Source organism: Anopheles coluzzii, chromosome 2, assembly GCF_943734685.1.
Source record: "Anopheles coluzzii chromosome 2, AcolN3, whole genome shotgun sequence".
Taxonomy (NCBI): domain Eukaryota; kingdom Metazoa; phylum Arthropoda; class Insecta; order Diptera; family Culicidae; genus Anopheles; species Anopheles coluzzii.
In genome coordinates, this window is record NC_064670.1 from 42083630 (window position 1) to 42111510 (window position 27881).

The 27881-nt window shown below is 45.5% G+C and overlaps 2 protein-coding genes across 4 annotated transcripts in view; one reads left to right on the top strand and one right to left on the bottom strand.

Moving 5' to 3' along the window:
- Nucleotides 1-27860, top strand: part of LOC120950183 (mucin-5AC) — a 33527-nt gene extending 5667 nt beyond the window's left edge. For all 3 annotated transcript variants that reach the window (XM_040368001.2, XM_040368000.2, XM_040367999.2), the window contains exons 3-5: nucleotides 25288-25543; nucleotides 25627-25748; nucleotides 25831-27860. In XM_040368001.2, the coding sequence (XP_040223935.2) occupies nucleotides 25288-25543; nucleotides 25627-25748; nucleotides 25831-27528 (2076 nt within the window). In that variant the 3' untranslated portion in view covers nucleotides 27529-27860. The remainder of the gene's footprint in view (nucleotides 1-25287; nucleotides 25544-25626; nucleotides 25749-25830) is intronic.
- The window catches only part of LOC120948228 (uncharacterized), a 302677-nt gene that overhangs the window by 124787 nt on the left and 150009 nt on the right, over nucleotides 1-27881 (bottom strand). The window lies entirely within an intron of this gene.

The window sequence follows — 27881 nt, forward strand, 5'->3', positions numbered from 1 at the left end:
AACGACGCACAAGCACACTCTATCGGTGACATTTCCATACAAGGGAGCCGTGATGCTTTCTCAACCGTTTTCACCCAAATGATGATTTAACGTGTGCGCAATCGTATTCGCGAGTTACGTATCGAAACATGACGACGGGCGACGCTAGGGTACGGTTTGCTGGACGGAAATGTCAGCGATAGAATAATTTATGCTCCGCTTTGGTGCCCTTCCGCTCGAGGTTCGGTTGCCGCAACACGATGGCTGCCCTTGGTGGTCGTGTCGCACATAGCTGCCATTTTTTCCAATCCTATTGTGCTCGCAATGCGGTGGGCGAACGAAAGAGCCACCACCACCACACTCGGTCCGTAAGAATGCATAAGCCCGTGCTTACCGTCGATTGCCGATATCGGCGTTGAAATCTTGAATGTCAGATCGGAAATCAATCGGTATTAGTAGCGGCATAAATTATGCTTACCGGTGAGGTGGTGGAGGGGGGAGGGGGGTGTTTTTCGCGATTGCATAATGTGTCGATTGATCGGTCGCTGGGCTGCACGCGAGACTTGCTTAGTTCCGTTTTTCGGGAGCGCGGAGAGTGCGATGCATTCTGTGTGTGACGTACCGCCTGTGTCGTTTGCGGTTTATCGAAGGTTGTTAGTAAGGGCATGTGGTGTGCCCTTGCGGTTGCAAAAACGGGCAGCCGTGATTAGCCGGCTCGAAGGATGGAAAGGTGTGAACATTTATTACTGCGCGTTTTTTTCTTCCAGCTTCTCCGTTTAATAGCTTATGGCGATTAAATCATTTGATGTGAAGTATTGATGGATAAGGAAATGTTAAGAAATTGACTTTGTAGCGATCGATTGCGTTTGTGTCGTTCATCACTCTGACAAGACCGTCCTTTTTCGCAATCACTGTCAGAAAATGCGTTATCGGGCAAGCCTCACCCTGGAACTGAGCGAATTCAGATACGGAATCACCCAAAAACTTGTTTCGAGTTGTGAAGCGAACGCGTCATAAATATTCATAACGAACGCACGAACCGCTTACGAAAATGTTTGTAAGTTTTGATGTTTTATGCTCGTACCCACTAACGCCCTTAATTGCACCACCGTGCATCGTGATGCGTTAATGCGCATTAACAATCGTCTAACCGTGCCCATCTTCATCGGGACTGTTATCATCACCTCATTTTCCTAACCTTTTGCACCTTCTCGTTTTGATTGCCGATTGACGCTTAAATCGATTTTGGGGGCACGAGTCACTACGCACACACGCACGACTCAGGTACGCAATAAGGAAAGCTTGGACTCGCATATCTTGAAAATCAGGTTCCTCGCTGTTCGTTCAGCTACTAAAAAAACCGGCCCAGAGTCCCTGACCTGATCTTGTGAATGAATTGCAGCAGCAGTGTACGACCCGCAACGACCACACCAACATCGAGGAGGAGTGCAACATAGTGTGTCTGTGTGTTCCGAATTCGCCGCTTATCGTGGGGATCGCGTGTCGCTGAAGATCACCCGTGTCACCAGGTGAGGGTAGAGAGGCTGATGCTCGCCTCGAACAACCGTCAGTGACATCGAAGTTGCCAGAGACCTTTCAAGACCTTTCTTTCTTTCTTTATTGTCCGCTGCGGCGAATTCCAAGCTGCGCCCTCGGGCGATAGTAACAGATCTATCTTTGAATGCAGTTTATGCCGGCTGTGGGCAGTATGGTGAAACCGGTTGTCGGATTTTTGTCTGACCAATGTCAGACCATACAGTCTGACCAACGAGATTATCGTTCCAATCGATTCGTTGGCCCAAAGATGTAAATACGGTTACGTACGATTGGCAAAAAGGGTAAAGTACTAGAATCAACAACGTTTGCGTCTGTGCAGTCACTCGTCTGAGGAGTTGAGTGAACGAAGATTTTGCGTCAAATGAATGGAATGTGAGCTGTTGTTGGGAACTACTCGGAAGATGTGGAATCACATAGGGTTGTCCGCGTCATGGGATTTTCATCGCAGGCTTTATAGAGTGTGATTTACCTGAAAGAATGGCTAGAGGCGATCATTATGCTTTTCGCCCATTGACTCAACCAGGTGTTTGGTGTTGATCAACAAATTTCTCTTTGAAAATGAAGGCCACATTGGGGAATGATTCACAGACACAGAATGCCTTTCCAAGAAGCTTAATCTAACTGAGTCCAACGAAATAAACTCACCCTGGGGTGAATTATGAGGGAAGACTGTGTGTCTCTCCACACAAGCTCGTTCCTGCCATATAGAGCCAAACCATTTTATCGTCGCGACGAAGTACGGGAACTTGTTTGCGTTAATGTTTGAGATAAATTTGAACTAGCATCGCGTCGTAAAACCGACAACTTTACGCCGGACTTCTCACACCGAAACGGATAGAGATTTGTTTGCTCGTTCAAAGGTGACGGTAAGTGGGGTCCAGCCCAGTAGAACACCAACAGCGCCGTGGTATAGTGTCATCCAACAGCAAGGTCAGCAGATCGACCTGCATGGATGGTGTTCGAGCCGCCAAGGGCTTTGGTTCTCGTGTGCAAACACATCGCACACAGCACTTCGGTGACTGTTGATGCCATTTTCGGAATACGATTCTCGCCGCATGTACGTGGGCCTGTGGGACACGAACGCCTCCACAACGCACGGACGGTTGTAGCATATGGCGCCTGGTATCGCTGGACCCAGACCGGATCCGTGTGTGACAGGTTTAGTGAGTCATGTTTGCTGGCTGGCTTGAAAAATCTAAAGCAATAGAACACATTTTCCACGGATAATTCACGCGGACAAATGAGTTTTCTTCAGCTTTTGTCGTTTTGTCGATCTCCCACACATGAGGGCTCTCGAACGCCTTCTGGAGCTCCGATGTGGGTGTAAAATTGTAGCAAAACGTGTTAAGCTGCATTAACTCGGCTCGGTGGAACTAAATGAGTTCATTTAGTCGCGTGAAAGAGAGAGCTTATGAGCAGACCGAAACCATTCCACTAGACCGGCGACAATTGGATTTGTTTTTACATAAGCCTGCATGGCGTGTGAATTGCATGAGCCGGGGAAGTTGGGCGCTTTATTGTGCGTCGCATCGTGGGCTGTATGGGATTTTGGCTGTTTGACTCAAACACAACAAAATAAAAACGTGACACGGCTATAAGCACGCCCTCAAGCGGTATGGGCACAGTGTGGTTTCGTGAACGATGAGAAATTTATGATCGCTGAAGTGTCTTTGAGTGCGTGACCAACACGGGATGTGGCTGCACCCGGGAATGCAATTTTGGCAATCAATTCGTGCGTTGTACAATAGTTAGGTAAATCATTCAATTAAAATTAGATGTAACTGCATGCAGCACGTTTTTCAGTTCACTTATACTTTATTTATGTTTTTATGGTTTGAGTTATATTATGATTTTGGAGTACAAATAATTTTGTTTTACTTTGTTGATGTGCCTCCATCAACAGCATTAAGAAAATGGAATAAAGAACTGCAGCAGTAAAATAAACACATTCATCGGAAATGCGTTTGTGTACAAAGTCGTTAAACTGTGAACAAACAGAACCTGGAACCTTGCTGAAAGGCATGTGAAGAGTGCTTGACTAAAGTGCAATCCCCTACGACGATGACGGGAATAATGTATTTAATGGGACAGCTGGTTCGTTAGCAAACTGTTTATTTCTGGATTCATGTCATGCTGCTAGACAGTCAGTAAATAAAAATAGTCTCGAGTGAATTATTTGATAAGAAGGTATTTCTTTATATATTGAATTATAGAATGCGCAAATGTAGTTGTATGCGCTTTATAATACTTTATACTGCAACAGCTTTATAACGTAATCGATATTTTCGGTGCTTCTCTGCTTCCTTCGCATGATTTCCCTCCAAAAAAAAGGGGGCCGATCAACCGTCCCGAATTAAGGAAACGATTTTGAGCACGCTTTCAATCAACCCAATCAAAAGCCTAACTTCCAATTGAATTTGCCAAGCCGCCCGCTCGGAAGACATCGCCCGAGGGAAGGTGTGCAAGGTGTGCAAGGGCGGGAGCTTCGTTGGTGGCACACGCTGCCTAAAGTGGCATTTAATGGCACCAGCTCCCAGATGGACTCCTTCCATCCGGCTCGTTTGATCGTGCCAAAAAGAAAAAAAAAAGAAAAAAAAGTAGAAGACAGTATACTCCTCCTCATCACAGCGCGTGGAGCACAGAGCAAGGGCTCATCGATAAAGGCAAGCGATCAAGATCGAAGTGGATGCTATCGGCGCATCGTGGGCGCATTTATTTTTATGCAACCGGCAGGGTGGTTTTTATTTTTGGGGAGGGCACAACAAACACTACAATCAGCTAGTGGCGATGGCAAATGGTGAAGGTGCCACGAAGAAGGAAGCTACTCGTTAAAGGCCAGGATGGGGCCTGTTTGGTAAATTACGATCTCACGATCGCAACCAGTAGCTCCGCGTTGGGATACAGCTTCTCAGTCGAAAAATGTGGAATCGTACGGTGAACCTATCGAGCAATAAACTGTGTTTTTGTGTAAGGGTGCACGTGCGTTTTGATTTAACAATATTTTACTAAACCGTTCCATTATACAATTAAAGAAAGTTTCTAACGACCATCTCAGACTGTGCAACAGTTTACAAGATCATTTTAAAGATTAGTCAAACAACATAAACGTTCAGGCAACGAAGCGTAAGCATTAGCAGCATTCAAAAGTTTGGATTTTTCCTCAATCGTTCGTCAGTCCCCTTTTCCCAAGCGAATTGTGCGAGTCGTGCGTAGAGAGTCACATCGCAGAGTGAGCAGCGGTGTTAGGTCCTACTCGAGGTTCGCGATCTTGCTTTGCGATAGTGCGATAGACACGTTACACGATTTGTGCAAATTGACTGATTTTGACATGATCTGTGTAGTCGAACCCCGAACCCCGCTATCGATTGAAGACGACGTTGAATAAAGTCATTATTGTGCTGCGCGCTTGACGGGAGGCATGATCATCAGCCACTTCAATGGGCAAATTTGCTTATCATTCATCCTGTGCACGAGCTGCGTTCAGAGGTGGTGCGAGCTTTTTGAGTGGCTCTTGGAGAAAAAAAGGGGATGCAACCGATCAATTTGGCATTGATCCTGCATTGAACCGTCGATGGGAGTGTCCTGTGTTGGTTCTGTTTCAGCGAAGGACGGGCGTGAGCATTTCACCCGTAATGTTTGCTGAAGCTGTATGGTTGTTAAAAAGTTGAGTGATGGTTGAATAATTGATGCGTTTTAATGAACATCAGCCACCGACTTGCAAAGAATACATTGCCTTCCAAGCTTTTAGCTCGATTTACAATCTCGTAGCTCATCATAACGAACCGCCATGTGCCGTGAGAACGAAATGGAAATTAGCTAATAATTAGTGATTAAGCTCCCTTGGCGAGCAGCTGAATTGCAATTCCTTATCAAATGATCTACAGTAACGGCATTCGACGATTTACTTGCTTGGAGTACAGGTTCAAGAATGCACAAAACTGGTTGTGGCTATCAGGAAATGATTAAGCGCAGCGGATTAACACGCAAAACGTCGAATTGTTACCTTACAATGTCTGTCTGGGTTAGCTTCTCCCTTGCTCTCGAGAAACGTGAATCTAATGGTCAAGGTAAGCGACAAAATGGCATCGGAAAACGGAAAACCAAACATCCGTCCGTTGATGAGGATGGCACTATCGGTGGAAGAATTAGGGCTTCGTTAGGGTGAAAAAATCAATTCACCATTGGGTCAATTCAAGCATTCTAACAAGCTGGTAAAGTTCTATGGAAACATTAAGCAACTTAAGATTCATGAAGTGAATGTTTTTCTCAAGAGTGCGGCATTTGTCATTCAATATATCAAGGCTGATTGGTATTAGTATCGTTACAGGCACAGTGCTTTAAAAATTGAGAAATCAAATGCAATCAAAGCACGTTGCGTTTAAACTGTTTAACCCTTTTCCGACTAATAACTTACTGGCTTGAAATCGGTGCTTCTACTTTCTTTGCCAGGCTTTTAAAATCAATGATTACTGATCAATATGGATACTTGTAATAAAGTTATGCATTGTAATAACTTTATACAAATACTGAAGTTAATAATGATAAAAGCACAAACATGTTTGCACCACATTATCTTTTATCACCCTTACTGGATTACCCAAATAAATTTACACATACAAAATAGCGCTTGTTAATATGATAAGTAATGATGAAACTCTACCTACCCAACCTTACTCCTATTATCTTGTTTCGTCACATCATTTACGCTGCCTTTAATCCGTCCGACCGCGGAACTGGAACGAACGGCTGCTGCCACTTGTTCACTGTGTCACCCTTGCCACTGCTTATGATCTACCGTGCCGAACTGGTGGGCAAAGTAACGGTACGGAATCTGCCTTCACAGCGTGCACCATGTAAAGTGTGTGATTTGTCTAATTCACAGGTTCACGAGAGGTTGGGCAGCGAAAATGCGCCGCGAAGTAAGGTAGCAACAGCGGTGGCAAGCAAAAAAAAGCACACCTCGCGCAATCGGATGGAAACGATCACAACCGTTTTCTTTCTTTCCCTTGCAGTGGGAAAACAATGCACTCTATTTTTTTTGCGTTTTTTTTTTTCATTGGCACGGCTATGTTGTGCGCAATCGGTCAACCCCTTCCGAGCGGCTTCTGACCCGTGATCGTGTAATAGGATCGCGCAAAAGGCCGGTTAGTCTTGTTGTATGTGTGTGTATGATATCGTCAGTCAGTCAGTCAGAGTGAGCAAGGGACTGATTGACCCTACTGGGTTTGAAGGTGTTGATCACGGAAGGGAAAAAACGTTTTGTTTTAAGCAAAGCTATACAAAACCAAACCCCCCGAAATGGTCCCCGCCTCACGCGGTTAGCCGAGATGAGTGGGCAAGGGAAAATAAAATCGAGCACAGTATTAACTGTGGCTGTTTGTCGATGAACAAAATTGAGTAAAATTAAGCAAAAAAAAACCAATTGAAGTGACTCTTTGATCATCTTTTGCGCCTGAAGTATCTTCGGTTTCGTGGTTGCATCGGCAGGTTAGAAGGTCTCTAAAAACCCGCTCGGCAGCATCTATAGCGACGATTCCCATCTCAGCTGTTAAGTTTGGCGTTGTATTCGATGATGTAAACGGTCGATTCGGTGAATTCCATTAAAAACGTCAAAACTTATGAGCTTACGAAAGATATATCACCGAAAAAAGGATGCCACGATTACAAGAAGATTTTTTTCTGCATAGGAAGACAAACAAAATTAAATAGATTTTTTGTTAGCAATTTCGTTTAATCTGGTTGCAACGATAATTGATTTCATATGACTATGTATCGTTCGCACCTTATCTATGGAAAGGGCATTCAACCTTCACGACACACCTTATCTACGAAACAGTAGAAAACCCCCTGAAAACATGCGCTTTACCAGAGATATGCACTTTTAATTGTATTGTTTTGTGTCATTATTGGTGCATGACAGGTGCATAGCTGCAGCAACAAAACAAAAACATAGCTGTTAGGTTCAGTAACGTCCAGCGCAACAACGGCACACTTCATTAGACACATTCATAATGAAGCGATGACTAGGCGTAAAGTAGGTCTATCACTTTTTTATCTTGTCTGCTCACTACCCTATTTTTGCCGATATGTATTTATCAACTGTATCGGTACTGCGTAACGTCAACAGCAAAAAAACGCAAAGCAGATTAGCTTACTTATAAGCCAAAAAATAAAACAACGGCGAAAAAAGCTTGAACGCAACGTGTTTTACATGCATTTGATTTCTCAATCTCAAAAAAAAAAACTCAAATCGATTCGGCTTCCTGGAGCTCGACTGTGTGCGAGGATCATCTATGAGGCTTTCTTTGAGGTTCGCGTTTCCATAAACGCAGATGGGAGAAAAAAATCCCAAATCTCTAGAAGAAACAAAAAGAAGATAAACCACGTCCCAGCTGTTACGTTTGCGCTTTAGAGCGTAATTTTACATATTTTAATAATCATGTTCACAGAGTTCGTTCCCGTGTGTTTTTCGTTCGATCAACGCCTCCAACCGTTGTCCAATCTTCCCGCCACACTTTCACCGTTCAGCCACAACGGATCGCCCTAGCCAGCGTGAATTACGTGCACGGTCAACCGGGGGCAGCGTTTGCGATCGTTCCAAAATGCAAAGATGCTCCCCGGGTTTAGGAAAGATGGCGTTTGCTCGAACCGGCCAAATATTCGCACTAACGCCATCCGGCCTGGTTGCGCATCTGGTGGTGCACGCGCGTGAAGGAAGAAAGAAAACGGAATGTCAAAAGTCACAATGGGGCGGCTAGCCATAATCCTACGTTATGGAAACATCGCTTCGTGCTGTATGAGTTTGGTAAACTTTTACATATGTGCGCCGCTGTGCGTGAGGTTCTTCAGTGAGATAGTATATTCGTGCAAATGAATTGTTTAAATAGCTTAATTTTGTTCGTCAATCAGGTCGCACGTTACTATCGTATGCTATCTGACAACCTGGCATAAACCCACGCGCCGGCCGGTCTCGAGGCGAAAGTTTGATCCTAGCCCGGTAAGATTGCTAATGTCAGCGGGAATTAAGCACGTGCAGCTTGATTTTTTGGGGGTAACCTTTTCCCTTTTGAGCCGCGCTGTAACGTCATATGCCTCCGCTCGGGTTGGTCATAAGTCATTTGTCACGATCGTAACCAATTCCAACCACCGGTCGCGCATTTTGATTGCCAGAAGTCATCGAAAGTTAAAAAAAAGTATCAAACAACGTTGCCTTGTCTTGAAGTTGAGTAACTTTTTATTAATTTGACAGATGTCACTGACAAATAGAGACACATAGTATGTATTGTAATCAGCTTCACCAAGATGAACTTATGCACACAAAAACATAATCAAATAACCCCACCGATCGATCGCGATAAGTTCTGATGTCCAAGCTGTTTAACAGGGATTTATATTTATTGCATTAAAATAGTCATAAAAATCAAAATAATTATCATATCATGTTTTGTTACAAAATTAGTTATGCTTATTTTTATCGCCTTTCCACGAATATTCCTACGTAGGTTCCATCGTAGCGACATCGTGTAGGTCACAGTGCCAGCGCCATCGCCTGACAGTCGACAACAATTCAAATTATCCTTATCTCACCCGGCTGTCGTCTGCGCGACTATTGTGCCAGCTAACATCATCTTCGTGATGCTGCCTTTAAATATCATGATCAAACTTTTCTTCGATCGATACGCCAGTCTTAATTGCGCTGCCTTGTGATCGTAAGCTTTGCGAAACAAAAGATACCTTTGCTCGTCGGAAGACAAATGCAGGGAAGATACGGCTTACCTGGTCGGAGCTCCCGGTTTATCCCCGTGGGACAATCGTACTGTGGGTGAAACTCGTGCATCGATCGGCACGACACCGGCAGCAGGAACCGCATGAACTTTGCTCCCGAAATTGCACGCTAACATGTCGTCCCGTGAATACACGAATATGCGCCGACTTCTATGCCAAATCTTGGTAATATCTCGTAAAGGTTGTCGTCGCAGCGTCCTCCCGCGGTGCGCGGGTTGCTTTCCATTTTCCTTTGCACTCAATCGATCGCATGACTCTATTTCACTGATGCTTATAAGCTCATCATTTTCCCATTAAAAGCCTCACTGAAGGATCATTAAATCGAGGCTCGAGAAGCACGTACGCTGTTTCCCTTTGCCAAATGTGGTTAATTTGGTGGCAAAAAATGAAACAAACAGCACCGTTTGGCGGGATGCGAAAATGAAAATAGTCTTTCAATTGACTGTTTTAGTGGATTATGTCATCACCACACCGCACGCTATCTGAGCGGTGGTGATCGTAGCGAAAAAAGAAACGATACATCTTGCTAGCATCTCTAGGTGGTGGTTCGTGAAATATAAGGAATGCGCAAACGCATGCGATCGCAGCGAGTGACGTTGTCGAACGTTGGAATTTAGGAAGGTTCGGGAATAAGAAGCCAAAGGTGATACCAATTCTGTGAACGGATACGAATCATCAGCGGTGCGCTAAAGATCGTCAAAGCGGATGGCATCAAATGCGTATTCATTTAACGATCGCTTGTCACTTGCGTGGCAGATGAATTCTAATGCCTCATACAATCCCAAGGCTAACGCACCGCAGCACCACACCAATGACAAGAGGCTTAATTCCGGCAATTGTGCTTCCAAGTGAGATGCTTCGAACCGATGGTGCGGAAGAGTTGGAGCAACCCTGAGGGCTAAAGCAACGAAATGTAACGATAACGCCGAACGTTCGCCCACTTACAGATGAGGTATTACGTGAGCAATCGGTGGCCCTGAAACGTTGTTGCCAATTTTTGGAAGCCCTCTACCAAGGGTGCATATGGCGCTCTCAGCAGCAGCCCACTCAGGCGGGTGGGCTTTAATTGCACTCGATTTGCCTACCGGTACTGTGCAAACAACTTGAAGAATTGTTCAGCGAGCAGTACACGGTGAAAATAGAAGGCTTTGTTTTACCTTTCGAACGGTTCATCGCTTGGATGGCTGTTGAAGTCTCTGAGGCTTTGACACTCCATTGGACTATGGGAAAGTGTAGATACAATGTTTGAGAAAAGTTCAATATTTTCGTAAATACTCTGTAACAAAATGAATTTAAATTGAAATTATTATTTTTTAATAGACTGTGATGACAGATCGTTAATGATATCATCTGACGAATTATCAAAAACAAATGTTTGTTTTACACAAATTTTGACAAATACGACATCAAATGTAATCATGCTTCGATTTGTAATTTATCTAAATGTGGTTTCGTTGTACTTATTAAACACAATCGCTCTTAATGCTCATTGTTTAGGTCTAAGCAAGCCCACTTCTTTGTATGATTTTGGTGATTTTTTTGGTTGATGGGTGTTCAGGGTTGAGTTGGCAGCGCATATCCACTACATACACACTACACAATGGACTGAGACAGAAAAAAAAACACTAGCAAACACTCCCTATACATAGAACGCTTTTGTTTTGCATTCAATGATGACGTTAGGGATACAAACATGATGCGCTTTCGTTAGGAGTAATTCAACTCACATTCACGACCCCCGGAGTGCCCTGGAGCATAATCATGTTTGTACCAGGGCAAGCAAATGTCGACGACAAGGGACGAACCCCAAAACTCCCCCATCCGGGGGATTTGTTTCGATCGTCGCTGGCACCGAAGGTGATCGGGAGCACGATCTCGAAAAAGGCCCAGCATCCTAGCAGCCGTAAGTCGTTTACCTCTCGCGCCGAGAAGATCCGTCCAAGATATGCTAAGAATTTCAATACCGGTCCAATAAGAGCAATGAGTCCTTCTCTTTCCACCGTCCGCACCAACACGGGATGGTGCGGAAGAGCGGCATATATTGTGTAATGATTTGCTACATTTTTGCAACTGAAACATTCTTGTTCGAAATTGTGTTTTGTAGTAATCTTGTGACTGTAGACATGATGTTTGCGGTACAGTTTGCACGGAGCGCTGTTGCAAACAGCCCAACCTTCAAAAGGTGGAGAAGATCAGGGCGCTGGGTAAGACATCTTATAATGCTTGGGTAAGACATCTTCGCTGTAAGACCGGCTTTGGTGAGATGAGGTGAGAAAGAGACTTGATTCGCTTTCTAAAGAGGTACACCCAAGATTGGTGGTGAAGAACGAACTGGGACGTTGGTCGAACGCCACTGAACGCTGCGAAAAATATTACGATCCACATTTAATCAGCTGCAACCGAGAGGAAAGCAATATCGTTACACAACAGTCAACGCGTAAAATAGGCTTTATAGTTCAACTGTCGTGGCTAATTATTGCTATCGTTGATCTTTATACGACTCGGAGATAAAAAAAGATCCAAATACTAATCGTGTGCTTACTACTCACTTTGCTCAACATTTTGATCGTTCCCAGCTAATTAATTCGCCTCCCCGGTGAGCAGTCTAAAATATCGAAAATTCGTGCGTATTGGGCAACGCGTCACATTCACTCACGCCAACAAGTAAAACATACCACCCGGCCATGGGTGGATTCGAAACCGTTCGGGAGTGCAACGCGTGCACCGCTTCGTTCGAGTGGCTGGTTCGTGTAGGTTTTTGACATTTTCAATTCGAGTACCGTCGCTTCTTCACTGGCAGCATCGCATTGCACCAGCTTGCTTGCCTGTTCCCCACTCCAACACTTAGCGACGGGGCGAATGATATTTAAATTTACTCCCTCTTCTCCGAATACGTTCGCTCTAGGGGTACTAGACACCTGCTTCGAGGAAAAAAAATCCAACATTGCAGCGTAGTTGAATCGATGTTTGGAACCAGTTCGAGCGAGTTTTATAGAGGATAATGCGGAAAATGAAATACTCCAAGAGTTATCCCCGTTCCGATCGGATGTTGTAACCGAGTGCGATCGACCACTTTGTTTCGTACCGAACACACCGAGTTCTCATCTCGCAATGGCCCATAGAAAGTTAACCTTTCCTTTTTGTTCAGCACATTACTAAACTTCCAGCACGGAAAACGTAAGTTCACGGCCTCTAATCCTTGGAAGTGGAGCGACTTTGTTGACGAATGGGGTCGTCGGAAGTCTGGCAGAGCAAACAGATCTGGGTGCGATCGAGTTTTTTACAACTCCAGCCATTGTTTGACATTCAAAACCGGGGCTCTGCATTTCCTTCACGCATCGTGTGAGAAGCATGTTTTTTTGGTGCAAGCGACGCCGCAAAGCTGGGTGTGAACCAAGCCCACGAATGATACAAATTATGCGTCCGTATCGCCGGGCCCAGCTTTTGGTTCCTCTTCTTGTGGGCCCTATAAAACATCCGCCAAACTTCCGACTGACTGGCGGTGGTTGATTGATCGAATTCCCTGACCTTCCCTGGACGACATGGATTAATACCATCAACTAACGCCATCCTCATCATCGGCAAACGGGCCGTCGCCGTCATCGCTGTTATTATTAATCAAACCGGGCGTCTTCGGTGGCTGAATCCGCATTCCGCTGGGGTCAGATGACGCTTTGCTTTGCGAGTACCGATACAGGTATAGTTCGATCGTTCCTCACTCGACGTGCCAAGCACCCTCGCAATCAGGCTGAAGCGGTTACGTTGTTTTGAAGAATCGTATCCCTCGATCGCACACTGATCAAGCGCGTGTGCGCTTGATTTCCTGTATGTCAATTAACCCGCCCCGTTACGCAGCACGCCGCCGTACACGCCGATAGTGGCCTTTGACTTCACCGTTGGCAGATGTTGTTTAGCTTCGGGTGGGTGTTTATCTCTCACTAATGATGGTTTTGCTCCGTTTCGTGCAAATGCGTCTAAATTTTTGCAGATGTTCAACCTCCGCGAGGTTAATCATGGATGTGCAAATGCTGAATGACTGCTTTTGTCTTAGTCGCGTGGTAGTTTTGTTTCGGTGAGATGAGCTTACTTCTTGAACGAATGTTTAGTCAGTTTACGTATGATTTGTGAGCATTGTTTTGCTACATTATATTACAAAACAACGCAAAACAAGCTGGCACCAACGAGCGCGCTTGGTGTACCGGGCTGGAAAGCAGATTGATTTAATGCACACTTTATAAGCGTTTTAGCCGTTTTGATTAATGGCTCACGATGCGACGGTAAAAAACTGCTTTTTGCCGTTCGATTGCGGGCCGGAGCAAATAAATAAAATTTTGTAAAGACATATTTTGTCCGCTTCGAATATCATTTTTCACTCCGGAAATTGTGCAGTTCTTCACACCCCGAAAGCTAACAAAAACTCCATGCCTTTGTTCTACACTTATTAACAACCATTTCACAACGCTTGGCAAAGACAAACAACCTCACTTTACCACACCGGTCACGTGTTTGTGGACTGGCATCTTCCAACCCTCGCTGGCCGGTCGGTTCGCTTGCTGGATCGGATTGCGTCGGTTCTACTACATCATCATCCCAGCCCTGTACGAGAAGATGGCACACGAATTACCATACCGAAGCGTGTTGGATTTTAAAATTTATTCTAACGTGTGGCAGCCATATGACAGCTAATTTTGCGTGTGTCCTTGAATTCCCATACCTATCGATCGTTTGGTCGCTTGTGCGTTCGAGCATGTCCATTCTCCAACCGTACCGTATCGATACCTAGGCAAACGTATTTGTTATTTGAATACGATATAGATTTAAAAGCCCGATGCGACAAGCAATAGAGGATGTGTGCAGACAATCGCGGAAGAAGATGCGCGTTCGATCCACTTTCCGTGTTTGCAAAAGTTAATTGTTGCCTCAGGCTAAAAGATGATCGTTTTATAGCGCTAGCAGAAAACTGGAGCATGTTTATGGGGAATTATGATGCGTTTGTCAAGGAAGCAAATTTTGTTGACACTGCGACGGAAATTGGATCAACTGAGCGTTGGGGCAACATTCGAACCGGGTGAGCGCAGTATAAAATATTCCTTTACCTTTTTAAAATGGTAGCCCCTCCGAATCTCCGAATCGTCGGCTTCCTTGTTTGATCCATATGTGACTGAGAAGAAAAAAGAAAGAAAGCAAAGGGTGATTAATTCTGAGCAGTTCCTGGTAGTTCTGTCGCTTTCCATATCTTGCAGCGACCGATCTGGGTTCGTCGCTTGTCCGGGTGTTGGTATCGTTTGAAGTTTAATCACGGGTAGGCGCCGTTGCTTACACTCTTTCTCTGCTCGTTCTTTTCTTTGCGCCGACAATACCCACGTGATACGCGCGTCACAGTTGGGGGAGAGTAGCTTCTCGTTTAGTAGATGTGTCCATCGTTTTGAGAGTAACGATCTACCTAAGGTTAAACGGGTTCAAGCAGTGAGTAAGCCTTTTTAATCTGATTGTGGGGTGCAACTGTTAGCTGGGACAAGCTGTTGCTGCTGGAATGTCGGTGACCGTTTTTGGGAATCATCCAAATGCTGCTCCTACCGTGGGGAAAGGAACCGGATATTCCAGCTTTGACCGTTAGTTTGGGTTTTTGAGTTCGGCAGCATGTTTAATTGGAGCCAACGACACCATTTGTCGCATCCCACGTGAAGGTTGCACTGGATGTGTCATCTATAGAAAGTATGGTTAAAGAATTATTGCTCGAGTTATACTTTTCACCCCATTTGAATAAACATAAAGGATTCAATAAAAGAAAATATTCAGCCCCATTAACATTTCGTCTCATTAGCCATATTGAAGCACTTGTTCAATTAGCAAAAGTATGCAAAGAGCTTTTTCTACCACTCGGTTTATTTTACATTTTAAGCACTGATCTTTTGGATCAATTTTCAAACCATCGTATCTGGTGGATAATTCGACAGTGATCCGGCTACAGTACATCATACGCTACGATAATTGGATACACACAAAATTGCACCTTTTAGACACAAAATGTAAATGTAAATGAGGCCTAAAAGTGTTTAAGTAGCTGCGCTGAGCAATGGTACTGGATGGAAGTCATCGAACAAATGATGTCTTTGGCACACTTTCCTTGACCTATGACTATTACCCGTCGAACTGTCGGTTGTATTCTAATACCTTTGACCCAACTGATCTTGAACCGATCTCCCTTTCGCCAGGGAGGTAATAAAACATGCTTCCATATTCTGAACGAAATGGCTGTGCAATAAAGTAAAACAAAGATTGACTCCTGAACCACGTCGTCCACTACACAAATTACTTGTGGAGATGTTTTTCCTTTGAAGATTATTCTACAGATCACTTTTTTCCGTCTCGTTTACATTTAGGCCATTTAGTTATGTACAGAAGGGACGTGTACCGGATGTAGCCACTTAATATATCCGCCTTAGTTACTGACCATCCGCCCGTCGGCATACATTGTTGAAACACTTCACATCTATTGCATTTTGTTTACGGTACGGTTCTTTACCCAAAAATCACTACACCATGACTAGTGTAGACAACAGCTAAGCATACTTAGTGAATTGGTATCCAATTTCAACTATTTCCTTTTATGCAGATCAAACCCACCACAGCATCGTTTCGTTCGCCCAAGGCTATGGTTGATCTTTTGCTTCTACGGCTTTTAGTATGCGAGGTTGGCTATGGTAGCACGATCGATGCCAGGCAAATGGAAGCGTAAGCAGATATGCACACATCTACCGTCAGAGCCAATCCCTCCGGCGCTAGCAAGCGTACATGTGCAAGCAACGATATGCTTTTCGGGGCATCTGTGCATCAGATGCGCTTAAGATTACACACAATTTACATACGATTGCGTACGGTACACCGATGAGATTCCAATGCAATGCAACCCTTTGTTTGACATTTCCTGTGCGGAATTTCGAAAATAAAACATCACACGTCATTGTGGTTGAGGTTGGGTAGCATCAGTCAATGAGAAGCGTATCATAAAACAGCATTCGTCAGGAGATAACACGTAACAGATGTTTAAACAAATTCAATCAATTGACACCTGAGACTAAGAAATTTAACAATTTAATACCTGTGGCAAAGAATGTAGCCTAGCGGAGCAAAGTTTTCGACAGGTTTTTGTACCTAAAACAATTGGAGGCATTGTGGAATATTATTAAAGCGTAGGACATGCTGGCGGAGGTGCTAAAATATGACAGGATTTATGACATTATGTCACCTGGCGCTTTGTTAAAATCCCACAAAGCTATTTTGTCACGTTTGTAGCTTTGTTGTACACTCTCAACAACAAGAATAGTATGCAGATACCGTTGTTGTCACCGTTCGTCGCTCGTTATACACAACAATCAGTCTGCTAATGAACAGCTACCATCATCGCCAGTGTGTTCTTCTATTCTCTAATCCTCCAAAATCTATCACTAAATTAACTCATCAAGATCCGTCCGGAGACGATGGCAAAACATCACACTAATCAGCTACAAGCAGCCCACTTCCTTTTACAGCCACTCAGCAGCCATTCTAAACCTTGGCACAAACGAAACCTTCATGTTTTGCCAATTATTTTCCCCAATCCATTGGCAATCATCAGCGGCAATGCGGTGTTTGCTGGTGGCCAAAAATGGGATTGCAATAAAGCTGCACTCGCATCTGCCAAGTTCAGACCGCTCGCACCTCAAGCCTTCGCGTTTTATACGAGCACAGTGGAAAGCACACCTTCCAGCGGCTAAAGATGAGATGCGTTGAAAGGAAAGAAACATTTAACCATCATCACAATCAAAATCCAACCATTCCTGCACTCCCTGCCCTTCTGCGTAAAAGTCGGACTGAGACGAAAGAGAGTTGATGGGTTGTTTTTACCAATCTTTGCTTGTGATACGAAACGACCTTTGCAACAAGACGTGTAGTGGCGCTGGAGAGACTTATCACCCGTCAACACATGAGTAAAAGTTCACCTGTTCACATGTTGCCCATATGTCTACCACGGCAACGTTGCAAGGAGAAGTTTTTCGTGCTAGTTTTTTTAATGTTAAGAAAACGTCGAAACACAAATACGCACAACACTGGAAATGGCAAAGCCAATCGATGGCGGATCGTTAAATGCGCATCCACAACGCATATTAACAGCAGCTTCTACATCGGCGTCATCATCATTATCAAACCAGGCTGGAAGAGATTGTTCAACTCATTTCTCCCACGATTGCAGGCGGTTTCTTGCGTATAATTCTTTCAGCTCAAAATTTACATCTTTTTTATAGACTTATTTCATATACCATTTGAAAGCAAGCTGATTTTTTGTTGGCTTATTTTTTTATAAAACTTTGATTTTTTTAATATTTCTCTATTCATTTTTAGTTTTACCTAGTTCAATCATCTACATTGACATGATGATATTATTAGCGCCGATTACCAACCGAAGCAAGCTTGTTGAAGGACTCGTCTGTAATGTTTCCATCATCAATCATCCAGCCACTCCAGTTTATCCTAGTTTACCTCTCATTCCTCTGTTTACACTTGAACCTGCGACATGTTCAAACGAAACGCAAATCTTGGCCTTGGCTTTGGCACCACCTGGAGCTGTTTTCAAGTCGTTTCCAAACAAGCTTTCAAAAGCGTGAACACGTTTAGCGCCGGATGATACATATCTGTCGAAAACTAATTCGGCAAGGTGCAATCCACCCCAAATTGGTCCACTTTGCGGTGCTGCGGTCTCGACAATTGTTGAAAAACGGACAAACATGATGCTGCTCCTATTATGTCGTTGCACAAAGCGGTTCATGGGGCGGCATAATGTTTGGATTTGAATTTTTCTGCCACTCTGTGTTTCTTTTTGTGTGTGTGTGTGTGTGTGTGTTGTCGTAACTAAATCCTTGACGATCGGATTACCAGGATGGAATGCATTAATCGGCCAGCTCATAAACGGCCATTGTGCACTCATTTGCCCTTGCTCCATATTATTGAACAAATCGTGAACATAACGTGCGACCCAAATGAATGGTCTCAAGAGGTGAATCAACCATACACCTCCTCTGCCTCACACACACACTCGTGATCAACGCTAATTAATCGCACGATGAGAAACTGTACCGAGCGCGGAGTGCATGGCAAGTTCTTCCAATCGGCCCGATGCTGATCATCAATCCACGATTCAAGTCAATTGATCGATTTATGCCAGCGCGAAGTGTGGCACCTCTCAACTCCCACTTTGGCCCCGTCAATGTCAACACATTGTGCGACCGACCGGATGGCTTCCTTTGCAGCGCATAATTTATGCACCCTCTCGTGTACCCGGGGATGGTACAGCTAGATTTATTAAGCCATTACTTCTGCTCCTCCCAACCACTCCTGTCCCCTGGAGTCTCCCTCGGTGGCGCTTTGACTTTGTCCAATTTGCCGAACCGATCGGTGGCTTCGGCTGCTGACGACGGCCAACACACCAAACAAACAAGCGCTGTGCTCGGTTCGGAACAATTGAACCTTTAATCTAGATCTGGCGGCGGCATCTTGCGGCTAGTCGCACGACGACCAAACGTGACCGTGCGCGGGAAATCGGCCGGACCTGCGGTCATAAATAACTTTCGACTCAATTACATGCGCCCCGCAGCACCCCCAACAAAACGGAAAGGAAGAGATCAAGGTGGTACGGTCAAATTATCCTTCCCCAAAAACCAAGATGCGGGAGATTCTACGCCGCGCGAAGCGAACCGCACCGGCAGCAGTAGTAGTTCACTTAACGCTCACTCTCAATTAGCATACAATTTCAGTAAGGAAGTGATTACGAAATCCGTCCAATTTCCGTTCCGTGCTGTTTGCCCTATCGTTTGCGCTGTGCTTCTACGTTGACCTCCAGAGATTGGGACAGTTTGCCAATGGGAAAATGCGCGATACGGATGCCATGCACAAGTTCTCACAGGCGCAGACTTTGCGGTGAGCTTTTCTGTTTCCCGCCGCCCAAAACAACATATCATCACTTACCGACATTACCGGTGTGGCAAACGGGCACAATGGAAAAAACGGTGGGAAATTCGGTTCAGTTTCGAACCGCTCGTGTCGTGTCTTACAGTTTGCAGAACGCGAACGCGCGTGCTTTACTTTGCATTAGATCTAATCCAGCGCAAAAGGTCAGAGTCTGTAATTAACCGGCAGCAGTCGGTAAGTGTAGCGGAACTGTGGAAAACTGTGGCAGCAATTTTCTCGATCTGTGGGCACGGTTGCCGTGTTACTGTTTCGTTTGCATGGTTTTAAGGTTGGCGCAACTGTGTTCTATGCTGTGTCTAGTTGTTCGCAAAATCATCATCCATCAGGTTGAAATAATTTTTGCCAAACCAGATAAGATCAAATTCACTCAATGGTGTGTGTGCACGTTTGATGGTGCATGAGAGGTCTCAAAGAACCCACCCTCACACGAACAGTGTCATTTACCAGTTGATGTAGCACCACCGATTAAAGCGAAACATTGGGCAATCACATTCGGCACTCATTCTCCCATCCCGGTGTGCAATACATTTCGAGTGCAGTATTTAAATGTATTCCCAACCTGTCACTTGGCCATCATAATTATGCGTGACATGCCTCCCCCCACAAACGAACGTGTCATTCGTGTGCATTGTGTACGTCAAACGGCAGGAGCACTGCCGACTGATGGAATGGATTCGTTACACTTCACTCACTTGCTGACGGGCGGCATGTAAATCGGGTCAACCTGATGAGCTGATGAGTAAGATTTCGGTTGCGACAAAGTGTGGGAAACGAATAATTTGCAGCGCGCCAAATGACCGCTCGAATTTGCCCTTTTATCATGCGATTCGGTCGAATTCAGGGTGGTGGCCGTTCACTAGGTTGGAAGGTAAAATAATCACGATCGTCGTGCACATTGTTTGAATTTTTGATTAGATAATTAGTTTCATTAGCACCGACCTTGGATAAGGAAGCTTTTGAAATTTGAGGTGTGGGTGATACGGAAACATAAGATTTTACTTAAAATTTGAACATTTTTCCACAGTACAAGGTGACCAGCAGTAAATTAAAATTTGATACTTTGGTTGTGTTTGGAAGCATTGTTAGCGAACCAATTTGTAGACTACTTCATAATCTACAAATCAGTGACAAGATCATTGTTGAGGTGTGAGAGAAGTGAATAAACTATTTTTCAAAACTAAAATGCTAATATAAGTACTGGTAGATGACGTCAATTTCTGAAAAATTAAGAAAAACGCCAAAGAGACAATGAATTTGATGTAGATCCTGCCATAAGTAAAGCAAATGAAAGCATGCATTATTCCTATTTACTCATTCTCATGTGGATATTAAACGTCTCATGGAAAGGTATTTGATTGTAGAACATAAAAAAAAAACATTTTAACAGAAGGACTCCACAGCTATGGAATCGATCATCAACAAATTCATCCCAGATTTTCAACAAAACTTTTGCTTTAAACGCGATGATCTGCGACATCTATCCCTTCCTAGTGTTCTTTTGATAGATGGCAACATTCATTGGATTGCTGCTGGTTAGTTTCAAATTTCGAGCGAGTGTGAAAACTTAACCCTTACAATCCCAAAGCCCTCCCACAATCGCTCGGCGACCGGTGACCATCCAAAACCCTCGTCAGAAAACAAATGCCCCATTTGTGGCAATCAATTTTCTCCCATTCCATTTCCCAGGTGATATAATGCCTCAATCGTTCGGCTACCGTACGAGAATGACGACACCCAACCAACGGCCACGTGCTGGTCAGTTAACCCACTTTCAGCACAGCTGATCCCGTAGAATTTAGACTAGACAGTGTACGGGGGAAAGAAAAACAGACAAAAACAAAACACCAAACCGCGTCTACCGCGTCTGGCGGTCGGAGTGAAATCAAAACAACATTAACTTTGACTCCGTAGCCTACGCGATGAAACGTTTTCTTCACCTAACAAAACGACTTTCAGCAGCAGAGCCGCCGAAAACGCCACGGTCGACCTAAAACAGGGTAACACCAGCCCGCCAGCTCATTGTTTGCAAATACCTGGTCTGGTCAGAATTCTCACACATTGCTTGATCGTTGCCTGCAGCAATAAGCACATCGCGTACAAAACGGAGCATTTTTTGTTTTGTTTTGCCTTTCCCGAGATGAGTTTCCTTTAGTTTTCCACACGCTTTATCTGATGTTTTTGCGAGTTAATTTGTGCCCTCTTGGCGATATTTCATTTCACTGCTTCTGCGGCTCGCTGTTTCCATGGAGATGCACACAACCAATGCACAACATTGCAGAATACACCAACGAATGCAGAAGTTTCCAGTAGCGGCAGAGCATACTTCTGCAGCTGAAACGACACCGAAAGATGTGTACCGATCATCTTGAGATCTGCCGGACGGCATTCGGCGCAAAGATCGAGTTTCGGGAGGCGTACCACCGGACCCGTTCTTGCAACACACCCAAGCAACACTTTTGAAACGTTTCATTTGCATGCCGGCGGCTGGACGGCAAAGTGCGTACACAGACGAAGTTCTGTGGATGGCCGCTAACATTGAAAACGGTGAACAACCCGCGATGGCACCCACACCCCCTCACTCACAATATGTTGCAACATAAGCATCAACAGCATCAGTGGACGCACTGTTTGCTATCTTCACAGCTCTCGCCACCCTCGCCTAAATGGCGCGAAAACAACGCAAAACAACTGTTGGCAAATAGGTTGCCCAAGCTTTGGAAAGGTTTGGTAGAGACAATTAAAATACTATTTTAAGGTTTTCGATCGAAACGGATAGGAATGTTGTTCTCGTACTTCCAATTTCGGTTTGCAGCTTGTGACGAAAATGAAAACCAACTCAACATGGCGTTTTTCGTCAGCCAAATTGCATCGCTGCACCGTGCAAGATACATCCCGTCTAATAGAAAGAAGCTCCAAAACCAAAATCCACCTGTTCATTGCACTGCCGATTGAGTAATTCGTCATTTGTCCGCGTAATGCAGCTCGAGATGGATCTCTGATTGCTAGTTGGAATCTGTTTTTTTTTTGGGCACAAACACAACCTTTCTCGACGGGCCTCCGGTGAGCAATGTTGTGTAAAGTGTGAAGATGAAATTGAGACTCTTTCACTCGACGAGTACAAAAGCATGGGACGAGCCGGACAGGAAATTGGCAGTAAAATTGTAACGCGAACCAATTCTCTTACGGATGGTGAATGATTCCCGTTATTTAAGTGGTTTTTCTTTAGCTCCCGTGATTTCGGTTTGTTTTGTTGTGTGAAAAGGAAAAGGCGTTGAATTAATAGCAGGCATCGGAAGGTTTTCCGTGTACATTGCTCACAAAACCATAATGCCAAAATGTTGTAAAAATGAGGAAACGAAGAAATCGCTTTCTTAGGTACTGTAAGTTGACCTGTAACTCATTGTAAATTATTCATATGATTACAGCAGCAATGATTGTCATGTTAAAAAAGGGATCGTAACTAAAGGTTCGTCTCATTGTGTAGTGCTGATAAAATATCTTCAATTAGTGATTTTTAGTAACCAAGCCCTTTCACTACTCTTTGGGAGATTTCAATGCACGAAAAGGCAAGCAACCCTTCAGCATCTCGTTAGCTGATAGTGCCGGAACGATACGTCATCTTCCCTTTACGCGAATCGTTTGCGCCCAATCAACACCTCCCCCCTAAATGAAGCCATTCTAAACAGTTGCCGATCATTGACACATCTAATGCTGACGTCAGCCGAACCGTTGCGCGTCATCGCGAAATTATTAACTTATTTTACTGTCATGTTCAACCGGGAGACATTTGTCACCTTTTGGGAAGCCGCTCAAAAATCGCACACTGTACAGCCGTCTGCTAAACAATCGCTGCTAAAGAGGTACGCGAAAAGTACATAACATTTCAAACCGCGCTGCGTGTTGTATCGCCAAGATGCGCGCGATTATTATATCCATTGACGATGGCTTTGCCTCGCATAGTCGCACAAACACACTCGGTACGCGGTGAGTACTCTGCTCTGTTAAACTTCAGTTCCAACACACACCGATCGATTAATGTCAAGGGCAGTGCGACGATGCCGACAAAACGGCGGCAAACGACGACACTCGGCATACCGGTTCAACGCCGGGTGTCGATCAATGAAGAATGGTGTGTGTGTGTGATGTGTCCGTACCAGTAACAACACCCATATCGACGGAAAGATGATTGTTGAGAACATCTTCTTTGGGTAAACTTTTTTCTTTTCTTCTTTCTGGTTATTTTTTAACTTTAAATAAAACCAATACGACACTTTACGTTACACTAGTTTCTTTTGCTACCCCAGCGAAAGGTTCCTAAACATGTGAAATTCATCCAATCATTGTGCCTCGATGATTTCATGTACATCTTCATTAGCGAAGCAAAGCCTGGAGGGCGATTAATGAAAGCTTCCGATCTGGGAGTGGCACAAGCCTAATTTTTCATTAAAGCTTTATGAAATGATTGCCGGCGTCGTGAATGCGGAAGTAAATTCCTCGCTCTGCAACCAACGGAGGTTATGATGGTGGTATGAATTATTGCGGCCTTTAATTGAGTTACAAATGGACAATAGCGTCCTTGGCCAGCGGCAAGGCATGGGAACGCACAAAACCGATAGATTTATCGATTCTTTTTCCAATTGCATCTACTAAGGGTGGATAAACAGTGGGGGAACTTGTGCTGGTACACAGTTTTGGAGGAATGGCATTTGAAAAAGATAAGAATTTACGAACAGTACATTATCCACTCCAAGCACACTTGACTTACTTTCATCTCTAAATCTGTGTTAGTCTCATCCGATCGAGTGATCGTAATGATGGGTTCAAGTTTGCCAGTAATGTAAGAGTGGACGTACGAGTGGATATGTAAAAAAGCAGCATAATTTATGCAACACGTTGTTTCAAGTGCCCGGTGCCGCTACAACAGGGTCAGCATTATTGAATGCAAACAAAAACAGCTCGAAACGGTAAGCTTCGCATTCAAATTCAAGCGAAAGCCGGCTGATTATTTGTACTACCCATGTAATTATGTTTGTTTGCTTTCGGAGGTTGATGGGGCCCTCCGATGGGGTGCGTTGTTACAAAGAAAAGACGTCCACTAGAGAGTATTAGGATTAAAGGAGACAGATCGTTACAGTAGATCAGTGATCAGCTTCTGCAGGCTTCAGGCTGCTGTATGTAGGATGCCGAAATGGGTTGGTTTGAATTTGGCAAACATAGTTACTTTCATAAGTGCTCGCATCGTATAGAAACAACCTTTTGCATCCCGGTACGAGCATAACGTCACACGTTACAATGAGCATTTTCGTTTCCCAACATCCCAGCTCATCAGCACGTTCGATTGTCACCACATTTAGGGTGACAAACGTGTGCCAACTTTGTCCTCGGCCGAGCACAATTTCTGCACCCGGCCTTTGTTTCGGTGCATGGAATGGTGTTGCCAATAATTACCGCTTTCAACATCGCTTCCCAGCTCCCCTCTTCGTTGTGTGTGTGTGTTTATCGCACGTTCAAAGAGGTGGAAAATTCATTAACCAAAAGTCTGGCACATTACTGGTGTATAAATGGAAGAAGAAACCCGTCAATCCCCACGGCTAGACAAAGCATGACCAAATGTTTGATTCAATCACGTTGCACGGTGTCAAACAGTCAATCAACACAGTTTGTATCCCGATAGTGGTGAGGTTTATGGCGATGATGGGATTTAATTAGCTTTTACACCTGCTCGAGAATTGAGCTTTAGAAAAAAAAAACGATTTAACTATAGCCCCAATAGCAACAGCTAACTATTGGGAGAGCTTTAAACGGAGTTACATCTTTGCCGTGACATGACCGTGACACGATCAAAGCGTATCGATTGAAAAATTACATATTGTACCTCAAAGTTCTCACACGCTCGTAGCATCGTAAAAAGCAGCTTTAGCTAATAACAATACCTTCTCCTCGTTTCTCTTTGCTCTTCAGTCGCGACCGCTCAACGATGGATCGTTCAAGTTTGGCACCAGGACAAGCTTTTCCTGTACTGGCCGGGCGGCCGGCTACTATGCGGACGTTGAAACGGGCTGCCAGATCTACCACATGTGCGACGGACTCGGGCGGCAGTTCAGCTACGCCTGTCCCAATACGACACTGTTCCAGCAGCGCATGCTCATCTGTGACCACTGGTACATGGTCAACTGCTCCAAGGCGGAAAGCAACTATGCGGCAAACCTGTTGATCGGTAGGAAGCAGCAACGAATCAAAATCTGTGTCGGAAGGGTGGCTAACAATTGTTCACATAATTACCTTTCTCTTCGATTTCAGGCCAACGGGATAAGCCCTTTGTGCCGGAGGAGGAAAACGAAATCCGGACACCACGACCCGATCTGCTCGATCGGCCGGATGCGCTCGACTTTGGAGCACCGTCGCTGAAGAACTTCTTTAAGGTATTTTTAAAGAACGACACACGCGGGGTGTGCCTATTCTCACCACAAACGATGTTATTTTATTGCTTTTTACTTTCACCAGTCGAGTACACCTGCACGACAGAATGCAATTTTCGACACGCAAAGCCGTTCCCGCTCGTCAAGCTCCAGCATCGTGGGAAAGGGACAGAGCGAGAAGCGTACGACCACCAGCCCGAACGCGGAGATCTTCCAGGAGAGTGCCAGCAACCACGGGCTGCCGATCCACTGGAGTGGCCGATTTGCCGATGAGAACGCAACGCCGACGAATGAGACGCAGCCCGCGGCTCGTGAACAGCCCGGCCAAACCAAGACCAAACGCGATGAGGACAAAAACGAAAGCCGAAAAACGATCACCATCACGACGAGCGAGCGACCAGCGGTGACGGTTAAAACGCCTTCCCGTCGCTACGAGCCTCCTTTCACGCCGACGGAATATCAGCAGCGCGGTGTGGTGCAGCAACCCGTCCCAACGGCCGACTCGAACCTGAACACCATTCCAACGACGGTAGCACGTGGCTCATCGTTCGTCCCGAACGTCCCGACGACTACCACCGTTCGGCCACGTGTTCCCAGCACTCAGCGCAGCACGATTAATGTTTCGACCACTGCGAAGCCTCCCGTAACGACGGCTTCGGTTCGCACAACGAACCAAACGCCACCCAGCACTCAACAGCTTCCGCGCTCACAGCCTGCACAGTTCCAACCGCTCGCAGCGAATCCGCAGGTGTCGGATCTGTCCGATCCACGCCAGTCCATTCTGCCACCGAAAGCCATCCTCTTCAGCCCGCCGGCAGCAACGGCCGGACTGTTCGAGAACCGATTCGCCAACCAGCGTCCTCAAGTCGTCCCAGCGGGTGTATCCGCACCCTCGCGGGAGCTTCTGCCGCCGTACGAGAACCTGGCCAACTTTGATCAAATCAAAACGCGCTACACAAGCGAGTCCATCTACACGCGCCAACCGATCACGAACGAACCGTCTGCCGGTCCGGTGAAGACGGCCATCGACAAGCTGGCCGTGGCCGATCCTCTTCCTGCTGCCCGACCCACGCCCACCAATCAGGACAAAATTCCACGTCCATTCAGTGTGCCGAAGCCTGCCAACGATCTAGTGCCGCCGCGCAAGGAGTACGTATTCTACGATGACGCGACCACACAAGGTCCTCCGATCTACTACCAGTGGAAGTGGTCGGTTCCATCGTTCGGCCTAGATCCACCCGGTCTCGAAGCACCGGCAGCACCAGGCGCACCGAGCGTTGAAGGTAGTACACTCGATGGACTGCTGCCACCGGTAAGCAACCGCAAGGTGGACAATGACGCAGCAGACGATCGCCTGAACGCCCAACTAAACCCAGCCTCCCAGGAGCACCTAGCGCACGATGGGGGCCAGAGCCGCGAACACAACCAGACGGCACGTTCCATCTCCTCCGAGACGGGCAATCTCGGCGAGAATCGGGTGGAGGTGGAAAATAAATTGGTAGTGCCGCTGCCACAACACAACTATCTGCAGCTGCGCCAACAGTTTGCCATTCCGGACTTTACCTTCCCGCTGGACGGTGCGGCCAAGGGGGGTCAGTACGCCAACGTCGAGGCAGTCGATTCGTTCCAGGTGAAGATCCCGAGTGATGCGTCATCGCGCGGCAGTGCGCCGCCCGGTGTCAGTGCGCGAGCGTGGTACGGGGAAAACGCACGATGTCCCGAATGCCATCCGGGGTTCCTGCGACCGGGCAGTTGTGAACCGTGCGTAAAGATTCGCCGATGAGACAGTTCCCGGGGGCAGCGCCATGTTCGTCAGGCCTGCAAATGCATTTGAGTACATCGTCGTCTCCATTCATCATCATCTTTTTGCCCCACACCCACCTTCAGGTTCAGCATCATCAACCATTCATCTGAGCACCATCATCCTCGTCACCCGCGGTGTGGAAAGGTTTCCTTGCTTCCATTCAGAATGTGCGATCCCTGGACGCGGTATCACTGGTGCGCGTCCTGCTGTAAATACACGATCCTTTCTTTTTTTTAATGAATAGTGCATGTCTAATATGTCGATTTCATGTACGGCATAACGTATGATTAAATAAAGTGTGAAAAACTGTACTGCCGTTGTGTTGTCTTTTT